Source organism: Pseudochaenichthys georgianus, chromosome 3, assembly GCF_902827115.2.
Source record: "Pseudochaenichthys georgianus chromosome 3, fPseGeo1.2, whole genome shotgun sequence".
In the NCBI taxonomy this organism is placed as follows: Eukaryota; Metazoa; Chordata; class Actinopteri; order Perciformes; family Channichthyidae; genus Pseudochaenichthys; species Pseudochaenichthys georgianus.
This window is the reverse complement of record NC_047505.1, coordinates 30,524,267-30,548,962: the sequence shown is the minus strand read 5'-3', so window position 1 is coordinate 30,548,962 and position 24,696 is coordinate 30,524,267. Positions and strand designations below refer to the sequence as shown.

The window sequence follows — 24,696 nt, the reverse complement described above, 5'->3', positions numbered from 1 at the left end:
TTAGATTTGATCACTTACAATTGCTCCTCAGCCACGAGGTAATCAATGCAGTCTAATTATTGTCCAGTTTCTCCACCCATTTTCCCTTACTTCCTTTATCATCCTTTCACTTTGCTGTATTACTCACCTTTTTTTTGTTTTCCTCTTTCATTTCCTGCTTTTGCTGCATTCAACTATACCAATCTGTCTTCTTTCTTATAAGGTCAATTCCTCAGTTTTATCCTTTACCTACCCTTCGTTCCTAATTGGCTGTTGCTGTGCTACTGTGACAGTTTTCCAAGAGGAATCAACTACAGTTCCCTTGGTGGTAACGGCACACACACGCACAAAATGCTTAAAAAAGCATAATTTATATTTCTTGTTGGCTTACTGACAATGTTATGGTGCATTTGGAACCACTCACAAGCATACATACAAAGTGAGTGTAGGTGTTTTTGGGAGACAGTAAAGGACAAATGCATGTAGGTGGGGGGGAGGGGGGTGTACTTGTATTCCTGTAAATAAAAGAGAGCTGTCCAATGATGTGTGAAAGAGAAGCTCCAAATTGTCCTTTTTCCCAACCCCTACCTACAATTCAAACACACATGTACACAATAGACTAATACACACCAACAAAGCCCCTTAGACACCAGCGCTGCCCCAAAATACACCAAGGCCTGAGAGTAGAATAGCAAACCAATATGCTCGTCCCATTTGTCTCAATCGTCCTGCTGTCTGCTCAATCAGTCTTAGGGTCTCAATGGGAATACAGAATAGAGTGCAGCTTTTTACACTTACTCAGCTCATCGTACTCAGTATCTCTCTGACCTTTGTGGACTTGCTAGGTGGACTTTATACGATTACCAATCATTCAGTACAATTCAACAATGAGCTTTTGCAATTCTCATTCACAAGAATGCTAATGAAATTAACCGTTGCTGATATTTACGCAGTTCAGTGACCACGAACTGCTTAATGTACCTTTTGTTTAAAAGGTTTGGTACTTTTGTCAACCTTTGTATTCCAAATATACAAATATTATATCATATATCATATTTCAGGATATTATTTTGGCTTAAATATAATGATGATGCATTTGAATTTAGGTTAGTTTAGTTACGCTCAATTAACTTCAGTTCAATTCAGTTCATTTCAAGATGCCCCACAAGAGGAAATTAGAAGGCAAGAATTGCAAGCATGCAACATTATAAAACTCAATGAAACTTGCACTGCTAAATGAATGTATGAACTGTATAATTCAGTGTCTAATAATGATAATGAAACGACTGGACATCTAGATTGTATGCATCATTCCCCCTCAAATTATCCTGTATCCATTGTGGGATCTGACTGGTTGAGTACAAAGCAGCTCATACTGGCCATTATCGATCCATTAATTGGAAAGTGGCCCATTGTAGTGAAAGGGCTGGGCAGTTATAGACAGACAGGAAGAGATGGAAGCTTAAGATCAGCCTGGACTCTAATTGGCAGGAAAGAGGTTTCTATGAAGTGGTGTAATGTGCTTTTTATTGGCATGTAGGGGGTGGGGGCAGTAGATTGTTGTAGAACTGAGCGACATGCATGTTAATTATTTATGGTAAGACACAACTCATGAATACCAAGCTACGGGATTCATTGCTGTATTTCTATTTTACACACTATCAAAGAACAGTCTACCTTTTACCATTTGAAGTTTATTTCCTTAATGGTAAACCATAAAAAAGATACCTTCAGTCTATGTGCACAGGTGCATAAAGTAAATTGAATCCTATAACAATCAAGCAAAACCTTTTCTGTTAATGCACTTTCATTCTGATCAAATTCAGTTCCAACAGCTGAGTTCAAGCATATCCAAGGACATTAATATAAAGACTTCCATCCCTTCTTTTTGAGAAACTCAGGCTGTTATAATTTCAATGCCAAACCATTTCTAACATCTATTCTTCTCTTACCCCATGGTCAAGTGTCAGCCTTTGATACATTCTGTGGGTGTTTTCTTTTAATCTTGGCGAAGGCTAAAGTTGAAAAGAGTGTTTAGGTAGAGATAAAGGTGTTGGCAAAAACATGGAAGGTCAAAAGACTGGGGTGGCCTGTCTGACCTTCACACACCCTTTTTTCATACTGTGCCACTGCAGAGCACGGATGACATTGAAATACTCTATCGACTGTGAGTCAAGCTGTGTGTGTGAAAAAGCCTGGCAGAAGGACACATTACTCACTAAACATGACATTTTAATGCTATCAATTCAGAACAGAGTGTTGCACTATATAGGGATATTATTTGTGTTACTGTGATGAAAACCACAACAACAGAATGAAAGCTATATTTCTAGAAGCCAATAGTTACCACAATGCCTGACTTTACCCAAAACATACTTTATTATTCCTATAGGTATTTGAATAAAAATGTAAGCACATTAGTTTCATACAACCCGTACGTATGTTATCTGTGTCTTTACACGTTTGCATTCTCATTATTAGTAATGTTGACAGCCACTTTTGTAAATGCCAGAAAGAAACAGGGATCTTTGTGACCTTTTAGATCAAATCATGGCCATAACCAATAACATACCATACCCAATATGGAAAAAACACTGAAACTTGTTTATTTATTTATTTATTTATGGTTCATTTATAGTTGTGAGTGTGTCTGGGCCCCTGAATCAGCCTCTCCTGTCTCCCTCCTCTCCCCCCTGCTCCTTTTCCCCCTGCTCCTCTTTGAGGCAGCGGCAAAGACTCGTTTTAGCTCTCAACAAGTTTTAAAAGTGTATCTTATCTTTTTTTCCCTAGTTAATTTTTATTTTTTTATTCATGCATATTTTACTATCATGGCCACTGTCATGAAACCCCCCGGTCCTCCCGCTGATCAGTCCACGGCTGGGTACAAGAGGCGTAGAGCGAGGGATCATTGTCCACAAGTTAATCGATCGCAGATGGAGTTGTGGTCGCGGGCGAATTTTTAAAAAAAAAATAAAAAACAAACAAAAAAAACGAAATGGCTTGCGAAATATACTTGGGCTGCCGTTAATATACCTGGGCGGACCCGCCCAAGTAAAGTCTATGTGTGGGAAACCCTGCTGATGCATTTTGTCATACACAGCATACTGTTTATTTGTGAGGCTGTCTAAGTAAGACTTCAGTATTAGGGTATTAGCGTGTCTTTGTGTGCACAAGCATGGACAGTATTCACATAGCATGAAGCTCCCTGTGTGTGATAAGGTAGCCCCCCATATGGAATAAACGTCACATGGTTCATATAAAAGCCCCAGTTCCTACCAACAATATCTTAGTTTATGGAGAAAAACAAGAATGTCGAGTGTCACAGTCAACAGATTCTCACAGAATTGTTGTGAAAGGAACTAGCAAATTGCAATAACATTTCTGGTCTGGAGATGGTTGGCTGACAAGTGTTCTATACTCATCAAGACTTCTGTCAGTTATTGATCATTTCTGCCAGATTTGGTGGTCAGCTCTGCGGTTTACTCTGGAAAGCCTAATTGGATTTCTTTATGTGGTTAATGAAATGCTCAAACTTAAACGGTATAGAGCTCACATCCCCAGTATTGTATTTACCCTTACTCTGTCTCTACCACATTTCTTTCTGCATAATTAATCATATGTTACTGGGAGATCTTGTTTCACAGGAGGAATAATTCCCGTAGAGCCTGTTACATACTTTTTTTCTCTCTCTTTCTTCTCCACAGACGGACAATTTCCCCACTGAGCCTAATTATATGGGTAGCAGACAACAGTTTGTTCAAAGGTAAGGGTTGAGATCTATACCAGTCACTACATCTCAGACCTTTGTTTTATTTTCTTCAATACTCCAAACAGAGTACTATAGCATCAGCAACTAAATTAGATTATTAAAAAGATGTTTTCATAGCATGGAGACAAAGAGCATTTAGGTATTCTCTATGATACATAAAATATAATCACACAGAAGATGTGTTGCTTTTTATTTCATCTTCATCTGGCTGGTACAATGTTTTTATTATCTCCAAATCCCATCAATATAATTTTGTCTTGTTTTACCTAAGCCTTCAGGGATTTGCATCAATGTTTCATACTGTCTCTACATTTTCTCTGAGTTGCAAAAAAGGAAAGAGCAAATTCACAAATCTCTTTTTTTGTTCTCCCTTTTTTCGTAATGTGTTTAGCAGTTCAACCTTTAAAGACCCAGAGCGAGCAAGCCTCAGAGACAGTGGTCATGGTGACAGTGACCAGGCTGACAGTGACCAGGACACCAACAAAGGCTCCTGCTGTGACATGTCTGCAAAAGAAGCCCTCAAGTTGAAGGCTACAGGAGTGAAACCACCGCCTTTGGAGCAAGGTGAGCTCTCATCCTTATATATGACTACATGACAAATGAAAGATGATGCGCCAGCCAGACAAACTTCAACCAAATGACTATCAATCCTTTTTTTGAGGTTATTTGTTTGAACGATTGAGCTCCAGACTTGCCTGAACGCATCGCAGCGCTCACAATCTCCATTTATACTGGGCTACTTCTTGTCCTCTACTTTGTTCTTTGCACTTTTCTCATTTAGTGTGTGTGTGTGTGTGTGTGTGTGTGTGTGTGTGTGTGTGTGTGTGTGTGTGTGTGTGTGTGTGTGTGTGTGTGTGTGTGTGTGTGTGTGTGTGTGTGTGTGTGTGTGTGTGTGTGTGCTTGAGGGTGTGTGCATTCTATACACGTCCTCAGTTTATCAAAGCAGACAAGCCCATTATGTTTTTATAAGCCAAACTTCTTCAGCCTCTCCATTTAGTCCCCCTTCCCTGAGCACCCGTCTCTGAAACTTTGATAATGGAACATGGAAAATGACTTAGTGAGCGGCAGGAGATGTAGCTTCGTAGTGGTGATTAAATATGAATAATTATTCTAAGCACTATGGGTCGGGCAGATTACACATGACATGTGTAGAACAATAACTCCCCAGATATGGGTTGTTACAGTCCTACTCACCCCAGCTGCCTCACATGATTAGTGCAGGTTCACAGGAGCAAGACATCCAAGATTATACATAGGTACAGAAAGAAGTAACATAACAGGAGGAGGTATGGTACATTTCTCACTGCAGCTTCATCCACTCATGTTCCTTGGTGTGGGCCATTACCTGCTGGGCAAAACAGATATTCCCACAGAAATAAAGATTAAAAGTCTCAGGAGGAAGTATGTATCTCACTGACTGGATTGAGAAGTATGGTGTGCTATACTGAACATGGATTCTGTGTAATGGTGCTATTCATCTAGGGAACAGAAGGGCTGTTTAAGTCTTTGCGGATGGACACTGACAATTTGTACTGCACACTCTGTGCTGCAATATGCATGTCTGACTAGATAGCATTTTTTTAGCATAAAAAAAGCCACACACGTTGGCAAGAGCAATTGGCCAATTAAAAGCTCCATATGTTTCTCATTTTGAAGATGTTACTATTTAATTGTCCGTGAGGGACTGAAATAATCACATTTATACAAACGAAATACATGACAAACTGAGCTAGGAGTGTTTTGGTCAGTAGTCTGTAAAACCTGTCCAATACTACATTGTTGGTTGGTGTTTACTAAAACTGCCTGATAGTGGCAACTCCAACCTGTCCATCTACCTTTCTGTTTCCTGTGTGTTATCTTCGGTCAGCTTTCTTTTGATGGTCTCCCACGAACCAAAGTTTGTTGCACAAGTACAAACAAAGACACACACACACACACACACACACACACACACACACACACACACACACACACACACACACACACACACACACACACTAGGCCGATGGTGCTAGAAACTTAGGCTGGAACCTGCCTCAGCCTGTTTTTCACTCACTACTGCCCTCTCATTTATTCTCACACAACGTTCGTTCTACTTCTCCACCTCTCTCTGTTTGGGGAAATCAATTGATGTGAGATTAGACAGTTAACTGGCTGCAGCATGTTTAGCCAATAACATGTGGGCTTAGCTAAAATGTGGGGGAGGGCAGGGGCAGAAGGCCAAGGCATGGTGCAAGAGCAGTGATGAGGAGTGAGAGGTGTTGAACATCGCTTTGGCAGTGTTCCAGTTCATCTTTATTAAGTTGCAAAGATACCAGTTAAATGCTCCAAAGCAACAGATATGCCTCACTATGAGTCCATATTTACAAGAGAAAACATTATTCGGATTAGATTTTCTGCTCTCACATTATCATTTCATCTGTTTCAGATGTTGTATGATCTCCTGCAGTTGAAGATGAATAAAAAGATGGTCACCTTGTGCATGGTAAGCTCCAGAGTAGTCCCATCTGCTACTTGCTAAGATCATGGACAGCCATGTAATTGATCATAGTCATTTTAAAGCTAATTAATTAGGCTTTTTAAAAAGAAAAATAGATGAAAACTGAAATACAAAATATGCAGTAATGTGCTGCTCTACTTTCAGGTATTGATATCTCTGATTTAATGTAGCTCCCCGTTTGAATACACATTTAACCAGTAGCACAAACAAAAGTATGTCCATTATCAGTTGACAAAGAAAAGGAAAAGTGAGCTTGTCATGTGTCACTGTTCCTGGGGTAGTTTTCCTGCAGGGTTTATTTTCTACACATCTCAGCACTTAAAGGTGGGGTAGGTTAGTTTGAGAAACCGGCTCGAGATCGCTAGAATTTGAAAATACACAACCGGAGAAAATCTGCCACTTCCTTATAGAGCCCCTCCTCCAACACACACGAACACGCACATGACCAATGAGGGCACGAGATAAGTTTGTGCCCCGATGGAAGGCTGACAGGCAGGTAGGCCATCCACTCCGTTTGGCCGGGCCGGCTAAACGGATTGGTTGTACTTTTTACAGTATTACGGCTTCTACAGATGACATTTTTGTATTGATTTTTTGTCAAAGCACTTATTTATATTGCTATTTATTGCTATCGGGATGTTAAGAGCATTCCATGGAATATAACAAAAAGTGTATCTCGAGCCGGTTTCTGAAACTTACCTACCCCACCTTTAACATCTACTTTATATGTCTCTTTCTATCACCCCACCCTTCCCTCCTTCATCCCGTCCTCTCTTTCCTCTCCAAGCATCACCCTCCCAATTACTCTATGTAGCTCTCTGTGCTTGCCTGCCAGTACTCTGCAGCCTCATTCTCTGGCTCAGTATACACAGAACTACAAGTGCACAAAGCATGTAATTCAAGTCGCAAAGATTCCCCGAACCTTTCTTGGTCCTACGTTTTTAAAGTCAATTGGTTATTATCCTACAGTCAGTGTACACTTCTTTCACCTTTTTATGTATTTAATTTTCCCATAGTTTTTTCTTACTTCTACATATTTCCCATCACTGTCTCTATTTATGCTCTCCTGTGTTCATGAGAATTGGTAGAACCATTAAACTCCCCATGTCCATGCTTGTAATTGATGTTCTTCCATTATTTTCAGTATGTTTCCTTCTAGACATCCTAATCTGGACATCTTTGCACTAGGGACCAGTCTTACATTGATTAATTAGCCCTGCAAAATCGGTAGCAACGTATTAATTAAGCTTAAGTATATCAAATCCATTTTTTCACCACTTCTAAATGGCGATTAATTGATGCTCTAACGCGCCTGTAGCAGACGTTGGTACTGGCTTGTCTGGCTCCAGCGGAGAGGCTGGCAGCACATCGCTCGCCTCTCTGGAGAAGACTGCCACATTCTCTATCACAAACAGACAGGCAGCAGTGGTGTGGGGAGATGTTACCCACTGATAGGGTTGTCCGAGGAAATGGAGAGAGAGAGGGTTGATGGGAGAGGAGGAAGAGCATGGAGGGACACTGTTCGGGATACTGTTCAAATGTACCAGCCGACCTGTCCTAATTAGTTGCGATTAGAGTGTGAAACCGCCTACCTTGTTTTAAAAGAGAGGCATATGTGGGAAAGAATAGGGGGGAGGTTCGAGGAGGATAATACTTCAAAGATAGGTTGGATACAGTGAGGAAAGGCAGCATGAAATGTGTTTCTGTTAAAATGGCAATGATATTGACTTTTTACCATTGTTTGTTGCAATGTGAAATAAATCCCCACACCCACATCATCCCTGTAGTAAGCTTAAATAAGGGAAGTGTCCTGCTTTGTCAGTTACTCTCAAACACGCAATCTATGCAACATAAACACCCCCAAAAATATGTAAAATGTATGCAGACGCAGATACTGTACACAAATAAAGGATGATGTTGTATTTTTAATTGTTATCCTATAACAATTGAATGTCTTTTATTTTGTCGATTACTATCACCAGATTACACATGTTTCAAAATACAAAATCAAGCTTATGTATTGCAGTTACTAACTGAGCAATTACGTATTGTATAATATTGCCATCGTTCATACTACCGAATTTCAACAACATACCAGCTATCTCACTGTAGCTGGGTAAAACAAGTGTCCACAAGATGTATTATTTTGTTCTAGGGATGATGAATTTCCCCACTATTAATTTTTTTTTATCTTATCATTTGGATGTTCTATTAAATATAGTTCCCGAGACAATAAGCACAATTTATCTTTTAAAACAAATCATTTAATAGGTTTTTGAATCCTCATTGTTGAAATGTGCATTCCAAGCAAGAAGAGGGCGTGGCCTTACATTTAATCATCTGTGAAATCATGGGGAAATTAAGTCTTTATATGTTGTTTTGTTTAATAATAGTTGTTCTCTCCAACCAAGCAAACTTAATATTCAGACTTTAATCCATCTTTAATATTCACCCATCATCCACTGTGGCAGTCTTAAGCTTAAGACTCTAGCATTACTGTACTTTTCCAAATCGTTTCAACTCCCCATCAGTCTTTCCTTTTATATGCAGCAATTAATTTTGAATCAGTACTGAACCTTTGATAAAAGAAAATTGCAATTCCAAGATGAATTGACTGGTCAGAAGTGAGATCAGATGCCCTTTTCACACTTGCAGCCATGGCAACCTCTATCCTGCTCAGTTTGGCCTTCAATAAACCTTTATCTGACTGTTGGAAAAGGGCATACCATTCAACATCATTCATATTTCATGGACATATTAATGCAGACAACGTTTTCAGAGCGTGGGTCGTTGTATATTTCACCTATGATTTAAATTATTCTGAATTTGTATTCAAAAGGCAGCACGATCACTCAAGTTCACTGTTTACATGCATGTCATTATTTTTACAAATAATTCACATAGGCTAGTCTAGTTGATACATATTACAATTCTGGTTACATCTGTATGCCTTCTGTTGATAAGCTTATGTTTTGTTTTTTTATTATGGCTGACTATTTGCACCTATCTTTGTTTTAGACTTTATATTGCTTTTAATGTGAAATTATTTTGTGTTTATGCAAATGTGAGCAAAGAAAGGACAATAAACAGATAGAGAGAAAGACAGAAACACTGAGTTCAGACACAATTGAATCTCAAAAAACAATTGAACAAATCAACACACAATCTGGCTGCTGACAGACTAGCTCCTTGAAGACACACATCTTCTGAACAATGTCCAGTGAACCTTTTTAGATACACAGCCAGCAAGTGACTCACTCATCAAACTGCCTTATAAACAATAATTCATCAAATGAAAACTTAAAAAAAAGAATTATGGCTAAAACAAGTGGGTTCCCATTTATCTTAGGTTTGATGTGTACAGTTGTTCTGGTATTACAATGAATGATATTCATACAGTACCTTTCATACACTTTGTTCATATGATCAAGAGGCTTTTACGCAATATTGCATACAAAAATCCCAGTCCTTAGTGAATGTATATATTATTTATAACGATAAACATCATATTTCATTGTTTTATTCTTACATAAAAGCCGGTTGACAAATGTACATTTACTTCCCCATTAATCATTACAGCAACACATTTGTTTTTCAAAAAGGCTCAAATTGCATCTATTATATAATGTCTCCTAAATACAAGTTAGTGCAATAAACAGAAGACTCCATTAGGGGGTACTCTCCGTGGTAAAGAGGGCATCGTTAATGTGCGATTTTTCACACGATGTTAAAGTAATTGTTCCGCAGGTTAATGGACAAACATCTGTCGAGAGAGTGGCTTCATTGTGAGAGCATTGTAATTAGTTAGTTTACAAACTTTGCTCCAAACAAGTAGCATATGGAGGAGTCATGGTTTCATGTGATGCTATCACATCTGTCTGATTAAACATGATTAATTAAGGCCATCGGATTGTGTTTACAACCGTTGTTTCAGTGAAAACATGTGCCTGCCTCATTTCAGTTGGACTCTCTTAGAGCAGCATGAGAAGAATGTTACATAGCTCCTGCGTGTCATTATATGTTCATTATAATTTTTGAAGACCTTGACCTGGGTAGTTTACTAACAAAACATTTAAGATCTGAGAACAGCAGCCATATGCTCCTGTTTCTTTTAACGCTTTGTGCGAGCCATTGAACAGAGAGGGTTTCTCTCCGGGCCATTCATCTTCCCCTGCTTCTCATCTTCTCAGTCCTCCTTGGCCTGTCCCTGGCCGGGCTGATTCAGCCTGATTCATGGCACCATCACCAGCTGCTCTCCTGGTTGAGAAGTGAGAACCATCAGTAACCAGGACATTTCCAGGAAGCATCACTCAAAGTCAAATAAGATTTGTGAGTTGTGTTTATGTGCCTATAGATGTGTGCCAGATTGTGTGTTCACCCCATCCTTAGCGGATATGGCGGTATCGCACAGCAGTGAGGCGATTTGAGGCTAAGCTAGTGGAATCCTGTTGAAAGCCTAAAATCTTGTGGGGTGAAGGGAGGGGAAATATCACAGTCTTAGGATTTCTTCTCTCTCATTACGGAAGATTTATAGGGATTAGTGTATTTTCTATAATACACGAAGTGATATTAAATTCCATTGTTATGATTATGGTTCTTGAAGGGTAATGTCCAGTCTTGTACTCGGTGTGTTTATTGGGCTGGGCTGGCTGTGGGGTGTGATTTCTAAACCTCAGCCCCAATGCATAGCGGCTCACCCCCTGATCCCCATTCAGCCGTTGGAGTCTATCTCGAGCACTGTGGCACCACGGCTTTGGAGAGGATTGATGAATATCTCGGACTCTTACCAATTGGGCTATAAATCTCTGGCATTATACATTCAGCCTGGTAGCGGCAGTGAATAATTATGGCATGTTTATAGAAGCAATGAGTACAAATATGTCTTATTTCACTCTAAGAGCCATTATAAACTCTCATCATAGCATGATTGAACTCCTCATATTTTACAATAAATAGCATTAGATACCATTGAGAGGGCTCTTCTCATGCACCTTCCAATAAGGGCTGCTGCCCCTAAATGCAAGCTGCCCAGATATTTTCCTCTCACCGCTCTGTAATGAGAACATTAGAGGGTATTAATTCAAGTGTGCGTTCACTCATATTAGACAATGAAAGAATGCTGTGGAAATGTTATTCAAGGCCCATTAAAAAAATGTTTTGTCTCACAGAGTATTAGTCCATAGTCATGGTGATTCAAATTAATCACTCTTCTTCCGTAATGTTAAAGTTTCATCAACTGATGCTCCAGGGAAACCCTCAATGACATTATTATTGTTTCTTGATTTTTCTTTTTTTCAGCTCTTTGAAAAACAGATGTTACATGCACATTTTTAAACACACTTTTTATGCTGAACTGTAGATCAAGCTGGAGATAATTTGTTGTCGTTGTTGTAATCAGGAGCCTCACCTGCAGATGAGTTTGAATGCGTTTGCTGTAATGCCTCATTTGTGTGTAATAGAATTCAGTAAGTAAATCCGGGCAGTTTGCCGATTTTGCATATCTCATGTTTACAGTTTAAATATGCACACAGACTTGCTTGCTGTAAACACCCTAGTAACCTACATTACACGCCAGAGTTTATGTTTTCACACCGGTGACCGTTAACTGCCAAAGTGAAAAAAACGGTGAAACGTGTTCTAACACACATGTAAGAGAGATTCCCCAAAGCAACATCAGTTAATCAGTTTCATCATCATGACAGACATGTCTATTCTCCCAGTTGTTCTCTTTTTAATCACATAAACAACAATCTTATAGATGTGGTGTCTGTGCTATTAATATTAATTAATTTTGTGTGGCTGAGCCCCATGGCTGTTCTTCCTGCATGTTTTTGTTGAACCTCTCATTGAAAAGCGTAGTTACATTTGTGATTACAGCACACTCCCTTAGAGTATGATGCTTCCCCTAGACCAGATTCAGAGAGTGGAGATGTTTACGCTGTTGTTACGCTTATGAGTGGTACCAAGTAAGCTTTTACTGAAAACAAGAAACTGGCTCAGAATCAGGGTTGTGCAGCCTCTTGCTTGTGCCTTTGTTTCTGTTAAATACACACACTGACTGACATAAATAACTCTTATGAGCGATCCAAGGCTGGTTTGTAAAAGGCTGAGCGGATGTGTGACATAGCTGCTACAGTGCATTTACACTGTACTTGTGTATTGTTGTTTTGTTGCCGCTTCAAGAAAGGTGATTGTGGGGTGTGTCGTGACAATGTTTCTTAAAGGTTAAATGAAGGAGCACTCCTAATTTAAGTTAGTTTGTTGTCCCAGCACCTCTCGAAGAGTAAGTGTGACAGAGCAGCAGAAGAGCTGTTCCAGTGTCTGCTCTCAGTGGGTGAAACATGTTGTCCAGCACAGAAGTAGGGAGGATACTACGGAGCAGATTATAATGATACAGAACATCGTCACGTCCTGGACCAGAGCCACTCTGCGGCCATCTGTCCTCTTTCCATGGACAGCAGGGCGTGTATGTGTATGTGTATGTGTGTGCGTGTGTTTATGTGTGTTTCTAGACAGTAACCACACTCTAGCACATATGTTTTTTAAGCCTTTTATGTTTCCAACATAAATCACCATTTTCATCTCAAATTTGATAGTTGTTTTTTAAAAAGACTTTATAAAAATGACAACTTATAAGATGCCCAATGGACAGATGCACTCATTTAAATGAATGTCCTGGTTGATTAGTATTTGTCTTTGTTTTCAATGTTTAATATGCAAAATATTAGTTGATAAATGTTAGGAAAGAAAACTGTCAAACTGTTGAATAAGTAGCAGCTTTACTGACCTGGCAGACGACGATGTGATATCAAATAACTTACACCTTTAGAATTTTTGTTTTTTATCTTTACATGTCACTGCCATTTCCAGTATTTTAATAATTACTATGAATTAGCAAAATGGTCGCCTCACTGCATATTTTCTGTAACTCAATATAATTCTATTTCATTTACTATCTTCTATGCTCAGTATAAATGGCATCTTGCTACTGACAATGTATCATTTGCAAACCTTAATCCAGTGGAGAAGGGCCATCTGTAAAACATGTAGTTGCATTAATATGTTTTCATATGAACTAACAAGGACACCCACAGTCAGATGATTCCTCTTCTAAGGTTTGTATTACATATTGCTGTGGTTTGATAAATATTGCGCCCATGGTGGCTAAAATGGAAACAGATTGCAGATTGCTTTATACATTTTACAATTTGGCCATTTACAAACAATGGAAATGGTTCTGCTTTGAATATCTGAAAATGCAATGCCTGGTATACTGTACTGTAAGTCTCCTAGACAATGAATTTAGCAGAACTCCTATTGAATCAGTAAGATACAAGTGAAGGGACGCTTTGTCCAGGCTGTTTCCTTTGCTCATGTGAATGCATATGTGTTGTGCCCTGGGGAATTGTTTCTCCATGTTACACTGCATCAGGAACCAGAGAGATAAATGGGCCTGGCCTGTCCAAGGCCTCAGGACTTCTCCTCTGCTCAACCATAACTAGTAATGGCCTTTCAGCCGCTGCCTGCTGTGCTAAAGATAATGAATTATTTGAAGAAGAGGAAATGCTAAAACAAAGATAGGGGATGTGGTTTATACAATTAAAGTGGATGGGATGATCAGAAAAAAGACACATTTGATTTATAATGTATTTGATATAGAGGAATAGTAGTAGGGCTTGCATTCATTCAGTAAATTAGAACTTAATTAAGGGAATGGAACAAATACAAATCTAAAAAGAGGGACCTCAACAACTGAAGGGAAAACCGTGTCAAACAGTTCATGATAAATCAGATGATGAGAAGGAAGAGAGCTCATGGATGGATGGATGGATGGAGGAAGAAGGGCGGGACAGCAGGCGGGCTCAATGGGAGATTGGCTTAAGTTTGCATGGTTCCGGGCTCCCTGCAATCACTGAGCTACCAGTTCAAATTCAAAAGAGAAACCTGTCGACCTCAACACATGCCCTGCTTGGACAAGCTTGAACTTAGTCAAATATACAGACTCGCCACAGTGTTTGTTCCAGTATGTTCCTGTCATTACGCCGACCCCTGCAGCTGCACTAAACATGCGTTAAAGCATTTGCACCATAACTAGTACTCTGCTTTATCTGTGTGGATGGTAATACAAGCTAGCTGTATACATTAATAAAATATCTCTGTGTGGCAATGTATCATACACTGTCTCATAATGACAGAGATTGAGAGAGAGCATGTGTGCGTCTTAGTGAGTATGTGAGGATAGAGACTGGGAGTGTTTTTCTCAGATAACCTCAGTTTGTTACTTTTTGATCCTGCTAAATTAAGATAAGGGGCTTGGTTAATTAAACTGTCACATGGCAATACCTTGAGGAATTGCGAGGCCAACACAACTTTAATTGGGTGGCTGCTATTGTCCCTGCACTACCTCCCATCCCTGGGAAGCAGCCCCATAGAGGGGACACATCTTCACCCTCCTGGTTACTGGCAAAGGATGGAAGAGTTAAAAGAGTGATGAGCTTGAATATTTAAATGAAGAGAGGTGGGGCAAAGACAGGGTGATCTCAGCTTAAATGTGTAAAAAACGAAGGACCCTTTCAAACCAAATAAAATGTAAGACACTAAATACATTTTAAACCGAACACGTGATGCCTATGGCGGCACAATGACAGGGTGAAAACAGGGTTAGACTTAGGATGAGAAGTTTTTAATTGCTGCTTCATTATGCAAAAATGTTAGTTGTGTAATTTTCTGTACATTGCAGTAATCTCTGTGGTGCATTAGTTGCAAAGGCAGGTCTCCAAAGCCCCACGGACAATGTCAGCAAGCTTAGGATGCATCTGTAATTACCAGCAGCCAATTAACAGCTGACCTCACCATCCCACCTCAAACCACAACACATATCTATTATGGAGATTTAGAAGGCTTGCAGTGTAAACAACTAAGTGTGATGGATCTTTATACAGAGCTTATGGTTATTTGCACCTCCGCTTTTGGTTTACTCACACACACACTTCATTGAAATTCAGACCACGGTGGTTTAGACGGTTGGATGTGTTGCTGATGTCTAGGTTTTTTCTGATACAGGGTTTTGAAGAGAAAAACACTAAACCTATGTATTTAGCTCTCAAACGATAGCACCCGATTCACTCTTGTTTTTATTTCAGGAATTACAATATGTATTATTGTGTCCTGAAGTGAAGCAATACATTATTCAAGCTGAATTTGTTTTCCATCTATATACATACTTTCCAAATACCACACAATGCATGATACAGTATGTCGGCAGCTATATCATTTAGTTTGAGAAAAATAAGCATTACTGAGATTATCATGAGATCTTAGAAACATTGAGAGGAAGTATCCTCGATAGCATAGTGCCCATTCTGGGGAGATATTTTGAAAACAGTTGCCCATCTGTCCTTGAAGGTGATCAAAATCTGCCTTGATTAACAAGAAGGAAATCTGGTTGATGGTCCCCTGTGCCTCCTCTCATCTCCTCCCAAGTGGGGATCAAGAGGATGAAGTTTGAGCCTAGGGATAATCTAGTTCCCTAGAATGTGATAATGCTGCTCAGGATGATCATGTGGATGAAAGCTGGTCCTTGGTGTGCACATGGCTGCGTGTCTGTGCTTACGTATACTTGTGTGCCTGCATGCTGGTGCTCAAAAGAGAAGAGACAGACAATAGAACAAGTGAGTCAGTGAATTAGACAAAACACATAAACAATGGAAAATACACACTCTTTCTGTTTCCGTATCCAGGCAACCACATCAGGATTCAGGACATATTGAACAGGTGATTGCCACTATTTTAATTTGTTCAGTTAAGAGCTGCTAAATTAGGAGCACCTGTACTCAAATATGGGTTAAAATACAACTATTTCAAGTGACAATAGAATAAGCCAAATTATACTCTGCACAGAAGCCTATTTTATTTGTCCAATTTGATAACCATTTGCAGTGTGAAATGTAGTCAAAACATTTATATTGAGTGAACTTTCCCTAAATAACTGCAAGACTAAGCCTTGATTGTTTTTTTTCTTTTTCTTGCAACTCACAAACAGTTTGTGAAATGACAGTGAGCTTAAGCTCTGCTGAATCTCATTTTAGTTTTAAGTTCCCTGTTGTTCCGCATGGTCTCTTCCCACCCTGATCCGTGTCTGGTGTTGGTGTCCAGCTGTTCCGTCAGCACGACAAGTGGTTCAGGAAACTCCCTCATTGTTCACTGACCAATCACAAACACACCAGAATGCTGTCAACGAGCATTTTCCACCCAGTGGTTTGCATTTGCCTGCACCTGTGGTTTTAGCCCAGAGGGCAGAGGAGGCAGGAGGGGGGTGGCAGAATGGGGAGAGGCTGGGCATTGGGGTGGAAAGGTAGTCGGGTTGGGATTAGGCTGTCTTTCTGTCTGTGGAGATTAAAGGAAATAGATTTCATTGTGAGTTCTCCCCATTTTGTCGTGTTTTCCTCAACATGCATCAGAGGACAGCTGAGCCTTACCTCCAAAATTTGCATTTTTGTAATTTGCATGAACTCATTGGAGCTCGGAGGCAATTTACGGTTGCTTGTGCACGTAAGCATGCATGCGCGTTTGTATGTGTCTGGGAATGTGCTTTGTAATTTGACAAACAAATAAAGAACTTAAAAGAAAATGTAATTGAAATGACTGGATAGAGCCTGTGCTGCATTCATAGAAATCTTGCACTCGGACCAACTAGACTGTTGAAGCATTTTTTTAGTCCAACATTTACTCTAATGTTAAGAAATTACACTTACTGCCTTCACTGATGTACAACATGTTGTAAAACAGTATCACGCTGCAGTAGAGTCAACTGTTGAGAGTTACTAGAATAGATATACTCTGCACTGCAGTGTGTTGCTAGCCTGGGTTGTGAATCGTATCAGGAGTTGTGGATTGTGTGTGTTTTTGCACATTTTTGTGAGTGTGTGTGCCTGCATGCGTGTGTCCAAGCCCCTCTGGAGTCCATTAATCCCAAATCTAACAGACTTACTGCGGAGGCATCCTGTGATGTGTGCTGAATCTCTCTCTGGAATATTGGATTATGCTTCCATAATATTAACTTCCCTTTCTCTCATCAGGAATATGATGTTATGTTTTTTCCCCCCATGATATCAGGATTTTCCACCACGACAGGTGGTTGCCGTGTTATGAGTTTGTTTACAATTCAGGTGTGTTTTTACCAGTTCTCTGATCTGATCTGTAATTTTACATCTCTGAGCCCTTTTAATCCTATTCTTATTTTGTGTAAGCCTTCTAATCTTTGACCCTAATCTTAAACCACCACATAGAATGGGGTGGCGTGGATTGAGAAGAGTTGTTTTTCTCACCTTCAAATTCAATGCATTCAACCCATTGTGTTTTATTTTTTCACAAGCCGATACTGAAGGAATTTATTGTTATGCATTTCTATTTATTTGTGTTTTATTGCAGTGGCCGGGTCTTGAACCCTGCCTATGTTAAAGCCTTGTGCTCATACCCAACCAGTCTCATGAGTGAAACTGATGGAGAGCCAAATAAAGTATACATTAGATAGTGAGATGGAAAACGCATTTCTATTTGAAATGATTATCCCCCCTGACGGCCAGACTAATAGACCGTTATTGCATTTCCTTCAGTTTCTTTTAATCTAATCATACTTATAAACAACGAGTTAGAGTGTTGGTGTGTGTGCATGTTTATCCATTTAGAGACACAAGCAACCAGTGTCTAGACGGCAAACACCAATTTGGCTGGGGCGCAGGGGAACATCAATGCTAAAGCAATATTGCTGAAACACTAAGCATGTTCCTCAGTCTTTCATGGAGAGGAGATGGTAGTGACAGACAGACTGCAATAGGAGGAGAAGGAGGAGGTAGAGCAGAAATAGACGAGAGGTTGGCAGAGCTCACTGTGGCTAATACATCCAAAGTGTGTCAGTTAGCTCTCTCTAAATGTGTTAGGCCCCGGGGCTGAGAAAGCCAACACCATCGACTCAACCTACCTCTCTCCACCTTTCCACTTAGCCTCTGTTCAACACCCGCCAATATCCTTAGGGGAGCTACACTGCTGTTCATTGGCACGATTGATCAAATGCCTACATGTTAAAGTGTACCGTTTTCTTATTGCACATATTAGTCTCATGAGTACACATGCTGAAGGATTAATATAGAGTAGTGTTTTGCTATGCAGCATGGATGGTACATTTACAGGAGGTGTGCATTCACACTTCATTTCCAAACTCGGCAGATGAAGCACTAAGGCAAGCAATCCCATTTGAGGTAATGATACTGTCACTTAGTTTGATACTTCACACAGTATTGGTGCCAGGTATCGTACAAAGAAGAGGGTTCAGTGATTTGAACTTAACTATGCTTATATATTATTAGTAGAAGACAGTGTATATCTTTAATTCAGCCAAGAAAACAATTAATTTTCCAACAACATGCAAATACTGCATATTTTGTATTGTCTGGATTTACACACAGATAATACACATATTTAAAATGCCTGACATTTAGCTCCGTGAGTAGAAGATGTTTAGGAAAATATTTTCACACAATAGTAAACAGGCTTAGTCTATCAGATAAGTCTGTTGAAAACAGAAAACTTAAGATATCATGGTGTCAACACACAAATGTAAATATGTCTGTTGAAAACATGATTCCTGATATTTTCTGTCACTTTGTCAGAAAAACAGTTTACGTTACCCCAAGTCAGCACCAGCCTTGGCCAATCATTAGACTCAAGTGTCAAGCCTCGTGACATTTTTCACCTACCTACCCTGTGTTTATTGAGTTTGACCTGCTCCAGCCAAGAGTACCGCTCGTGGCAGCTATTTGTCAAAAAACATTACTTACTATTTTTTGCATGTTCTTGATGGAGTTATATATTCTCAGTCAGAGATTAACTGAATTCCATGTACAAAAGCTGATCGCTAAAAATAATCACGGCCATTTGATACCACATACTGTACATCTATAGCAATATTAACTACTGTATACTGTGAGGGCTGGGTATCAGAGTGATGGTTCTGTTAAGAGAGAAAAGCAGAAGCAGTTTCCCTAATCCTGCTAAAGCAGTGCACATGGGAATGATTACTTGCACAAAGCCATGACACCCTGAGTTGTATAAATCCCTTTTGTTCAAAAGAGAGTGACAAACAGAGCCGCAGACAGAGAGGGAGAAAGACAATGAAAGAAAGTGATTTAATGCAGCAAATGTGACAGGATTGTGTGATGTCTTGTGGATCTTGTTATTGTATGGATCGTCTGATTGACGTCTCCACAATCCTGACAGTGTTAATCCTTGTTGTTTTAGGCCAGTTATCAGGACAGGGCCACCGCGTCTCTTTTGCACTAAGTCGGTTAGAGAAGACAATAAGGTTTGAGTTGCTCAAATGTATAGTGTTGAGAATAGCAACAGAAGTAGTATGGTTGGAATGTGAAATAAATGTGTTGGAGTGAAGCACTTCAAAAGACCCTCTGTGAATTAGCAACAAAAGGTTTCCCTTCATTCTTCTCTTAATAGGGTGTTTTAAACCTGTTTTCTCCTTGGATAGAAACAGGATTTCTGTAATGAGCCAGTGAGTCATAGACTTTCTCGGCTGATTTTTTTTTTCAGATTTCCTGCCCCCTTCTCTTTTTTTCTTTCTCTCTTTCTCTTTACTCTCACTCTCTCTTTCTCCTTCCCTCCCTCTTTTCTTTCCCTTTCTCATCCTCATTATTGCGCTCACTGTCTCCCTAAATGGGCCAAGGCAACTTTTGTTGCCGTCTACCGGGGAAGGAAGTAGATTAAGGCTCACAGAAGGATGCTGATCATCCTTTCTAATCTCTGGTCTGATGTCTAGTCCATACTGTGCTCGGTTAACAACATCCTTTAAACATGGCGTTTTTGTATTCTAGGTGTGTATATGTGTGTGGAAGTGTTGTTTGACTGAAACAGCTCATTTTATTTCTGCAAGTCCCAAATACCCTTTAAGGGTGTCACGCAGCGACCAAGCAGCACAAATAAAAGAATGAACTTCCATTCACATCTGCAAACAGTAAGTAGTAGTGAGTATAAACAAAGCATGGTGCAGGCATGCTGTGTCTGTTTATGTTGCTTATTAGTGAACATGCTGCGATGCACACACAATAAAGCCAAGACACACATGCATGCTATATTTAGATGATAAACTGCTATAAAACCAGGCTAAAGAGGGAAGCAATAAACAAAGAAAGAGGGAAAAGAAGTAAGGCGGTCCAGAAGCATCCCCTGTCACGGTGCAATCCCCCATGTCCTAATTACACAGGCTTAGAGGGAACGGAGGATTAGCCACTGATTCACCACGCTGCTCGCCTCATCTTCTAATAAGTCCCCTCCTCGTCTCCTGGCCACCCTTTGTGCCACCCATACATGTCTTTCTTCAGGTAAAAGGAGCATGATACTATTGACTTGTGGCTTCCTGTGTCCCTTTGTTCTTTCTTGCTAACCTGTCGGCCTAAGCCAAAAACATCTAATCCCATTTTAGAGTAGGCTGTGTGGCAGGCTTGTTTTGCTTTATGCTTAAAACTTGGACATCCGGCATTGTTTACATCAGTAATAGGATCATATTCTAATTTGTACATGCTTTAAGCTAAATGTACCATCTGCAATACGTCTTTATTTTGGTGAATACAGTGAGTACATATTGTTTTTCAGGACAATCACTTTTTCTTTTTAATCATGCACTCACAACTGGAGAACACTATAATTTGCCTAAATTATGCTTTCACACAGTATCTCACCATATTTGTTATGTCACTTCAATTGCATACATACTTCTGATGTAAAGGAGTTGGGACAACATCTTTTTAATAATTGTGTGTGGCCTATTTATGTAAATACATAGTCAAATAAACAATGTCTTCTAACATTGAAGCCTTATATAACAATATGGTGAGAGATCATCTAAAAATAATTAGTAAGGGTTTAAATCAGGGGTGTCAAACTCAAGGCCCGGTGGCCAAATCCGGCCCGCGACTTCATTTTATGTGGCCCCACAAGAGCTTGCAAAGAATATAATATGTTTATTATACGGTTACATGCCGCTTTACAGAGGCACATTGCCCATAAACTACATGTCCCACATTGCATCTCAAATTAGACTTTTTTTCTCTGAATTTGACTTTTTCAAAATGTTACTTTTTTTTGGTTGAAATGTTACCTTTTTTTTTATTTCAGTTTTTTATTTTTATTTTTCAGAATTTGGCTTTTCTTTTTAAATCATTTTGTGACATGCACACTGAAGAGACTTGCAATTGTTTGCCCTAGACTTCTGCTTTCAGACGTAGTTAATTATGAAGTGATTACCCTATCCGATAATAATCCAATGCAGAGGCAATAATGTCATATAATACATTATTGTATATATATTAAATATTTATATATTTATTCTTAGATAGTCTTATATATAAAACTGGCCCTTTTAGTGCAACAATGTGGCCCGAGTTGAAATTGAGTTTGACACCCCTGGTTTAAATTGTGCCTGTGTCTTATGTTTGTATCCTGGCTTCCTTGTAGCATAACACTTGGCTACAAGGACAAACATTAATTTTGCAGACATAGATATGGTAAGAGTGCATTGTAGCTGACAATTATACATGGCACTCATACAGTTATTGTATGTATACATTGCTAAACTATATACATATACATTTTTCTTCCATGTTATAGCTTTTCCATGTTAAGTGTCTGATAGGTATAAATAGATTGATTTGAACAGGAATGATGTAAGGCCTGGTCCTCTCAGACATCTATATCTAATGGGTTGCCTGTGGCTGCTCTGCTGCAATTGCTCCACCATTAGAACACTTAAGGAGTGAGAGAAAAAGGGGTTGAAGAGCGAGCTGTAGCCAGAGGAAATGTGAATTATACAAGGTCTTCGGTGGAAAGAGGCTCAGGTTATATGATTGGCTGAAGCAAGTAGTTCCTTGACTGACCTTACAATATTTATTGAGTGCCTCTGACCGCTGTGAATAGTGAATTATATGAGCTGCTAAATGCATAAAACTCCAAAAAGAATCTCCATGTTAGTTGTGTATTCTGTCTCCAGCAATGCAAGCAGCTCAATAAAGAACACTTAAAACTTGTGTTGAAGAGGCTGCACCAACACAGCAGTGGGAATTTTCTGAAAGCGCTGTCACACGTCACAGATGTGGTTATAGTTAAACATTGGTTTGCCTGTTCTCAGCGCTTTTTGGCCTTGGATAGGTTCCCATCCCATGGCCATTCAAACTGTTTGTTTAGGTTGCTGGATTTTCTAGTCCGAGGTCTGATTGTCAACAGATAAAACGATGAGTATCCCCCCACAACCCCTCGTTTTTTTTTGTTTAGATACTTATCTCATCACAAACCTTCACTTAATAAAAGCATCCACAACTTTTGCTTATTGAGATTATAGCAGGCATCAAACAGATACAGTATGTAGGGAAAACATGTTTTACATATTCTTCATTAAAAACCATCCATATTCCCTCAAGATGCATGACACATAGACAATGGCAAAGTCTAAGTGCACTATATATTCTGTGCTCTTCAGACCCACACAGGCAAACCCACAAACAAACATGTAACAGCCTTTATAAAACCCGATAGGTCACTTGGAATCTAATTTGTGTTTATAATGACCACATTGTGCGTTTTAGGGCCCTCATAGCTGCTTTGTGTGAAAGGTGAAGTGTAGTTTGAGAACATCAACAAGGCTGCCCAGATGCCCCTCATCTCTCAGCCCACAGACCCTGTGTGTCCTCCACAGCACACAGCTCTGCTTGCTCATCATTGATTAGGCTTTGTGTGTTTGTTTTTGTTTGAATATAAGCTTATGCTCCTCTTCCTCCTCCTCTTGGGTTTTTATCCCTCTCTCTCCAATGCTTAAATACTCTCTCCTCGGGGTGTTCTTTTGAACAACTTAGCTCTGCATTAGCTGACGGAGAGGCCTGCAGTTTGTGAGGGAACGCCTGAAGAGAGAACGTGTTTGATCCTGAGATACATGTCCTTGATTCAGGCCTGGCAGTGCAAGCCACCGGGCACCCCCACTGCTCCTGCAAAGCTTTCCCTGCTATGCATCGGTATTCTCTTGCCTCCCACTGTGATAAAAGCTATTACACTGGAGAGGAGTATCCTTCTCATAGTGCTGAGCCACCTACTGCAAAAAGCAATCCACACCTATTCCCTCAACACACAGCACAGTCATAATATAACTTACAATCTACAATTTAACGCTAAACAGAACAGTTTTAATTTGGAAACATATAAAATATTCCAGTTAATTATATTGTTTGTGCAATATAGTGCCGTGGATAAGCTAAAAGTGAAAATAAGGTTCAAATGTATTTAAAAACGCACTTTACTCCAATTAACACTTGAAATCACACCATGACCATCACAATATGTACTGTTGTTTATAGATTTCCAGCAGAGCAGTAGGCCAGCATAACATGAAGATTACAGATCAAACTATGTTGAAAACCCCAAACAGCATTAGCATGGAAATACTATTTCATTGCCACCTCTTGATATAATGTTGACAAAACAGACTTGCTAACTGTGGAGAAGAACCTGCTTCCCAGCCGCGCTCTGCTCGAGAATCATAACAATATCAGATTCAGTAACACACTGGAGTAATGTTCTCATCTCAAAAAGCTTGCTCTATAGCTGAAGTGATCACAATATAGCATGTGGATTTATTTTAGTCTTGTGTCAGGGTAACATCTCATTTCCAGTAGAATAAGAGAGCAGAGTTTCATGATTAAATAGCAGTTATTTTTAAGTAATTCCCAGAACTTAAAATAATTTCTGAAACTGATTTCTTAGAAAATAGCCTTTTCACTCGGACAAGACGTTTCTTTGTCAGACTGGCAACCTGAGAAGTCATATATTTACTAAACATTAGGCCCAGTCAGAGTAAAGCTTATCTCATCTCTGTAGTTCAAATATTTAGTCAACTTGATTGGCTGAGAATGTAGGGAGAGGGGGGTTGCATGTATCAGCTGGGCTAGAATGCAGTAGGCGAGGAGATTAAAAACACAATAACACACTCGCATGCACACACAAACACACACTGTGAGCTCCCTCAGGTGAACAGGTGCAGTCATGGTCTGTCACAGATGCTCTGCGCAATTCGTCAGCTGCCTTTCCTCCTGTCCACCTTGGGTGGGTTGGGGATATTAATCACAACACAACATTGACACACAAGTGCACACACACATTATCTCAGATCATTCTACCTATTCACCTACAGTAGACTACTTTAGGAGCTCATAGGTCTGTCTAATGACTAGCCAGGTGTGCATGATGGTAACATTATTTACCAACACTGGAATGGATGCTAAATCATTATGTGTTTGCACGTTCCTGCATATTCTTTTGTTTTTTTGGACTTACTGAACACTCTACCTCACTAGTACAGCAGCAAGTTCTGTGTCCAGCTCGCGGTTTTCTAGCAGTAGCC

At 39.7% G+C, this 24,696-nt stretch overlaps 1 protein-coding gene across 3 annotated transcripts in view; it reads left to right on the top strand.

Moving 5' to 3' along the window:
• pcdh17 (protocadherin 17) overlaps window positions 1-24,696 on the top strand; it is a 55,314-nt gene that overhangs the window by 20,561 nt on the left and 10,057 nt on the right. For 2 of the 3 annotated variants that reach the window (XM_034109333.2, XM_034109318.2), the window contains exons 3-4: window positions 3,684-3,742; window positions 4,140-4,312. In XM_034109333.2, the coding sequence (XP_033965224.1) occupies window positions 3,684-3,742; window positions 4,140-4,312 (232 nt within the window). The remainder of the gene's footprint in view (window positions 1-3,683; window positions 3,743-4,139; window positions 4,313-24,696) is intronic. The other variant, XM_034109325.2, reaches the window with a different exon arrangement.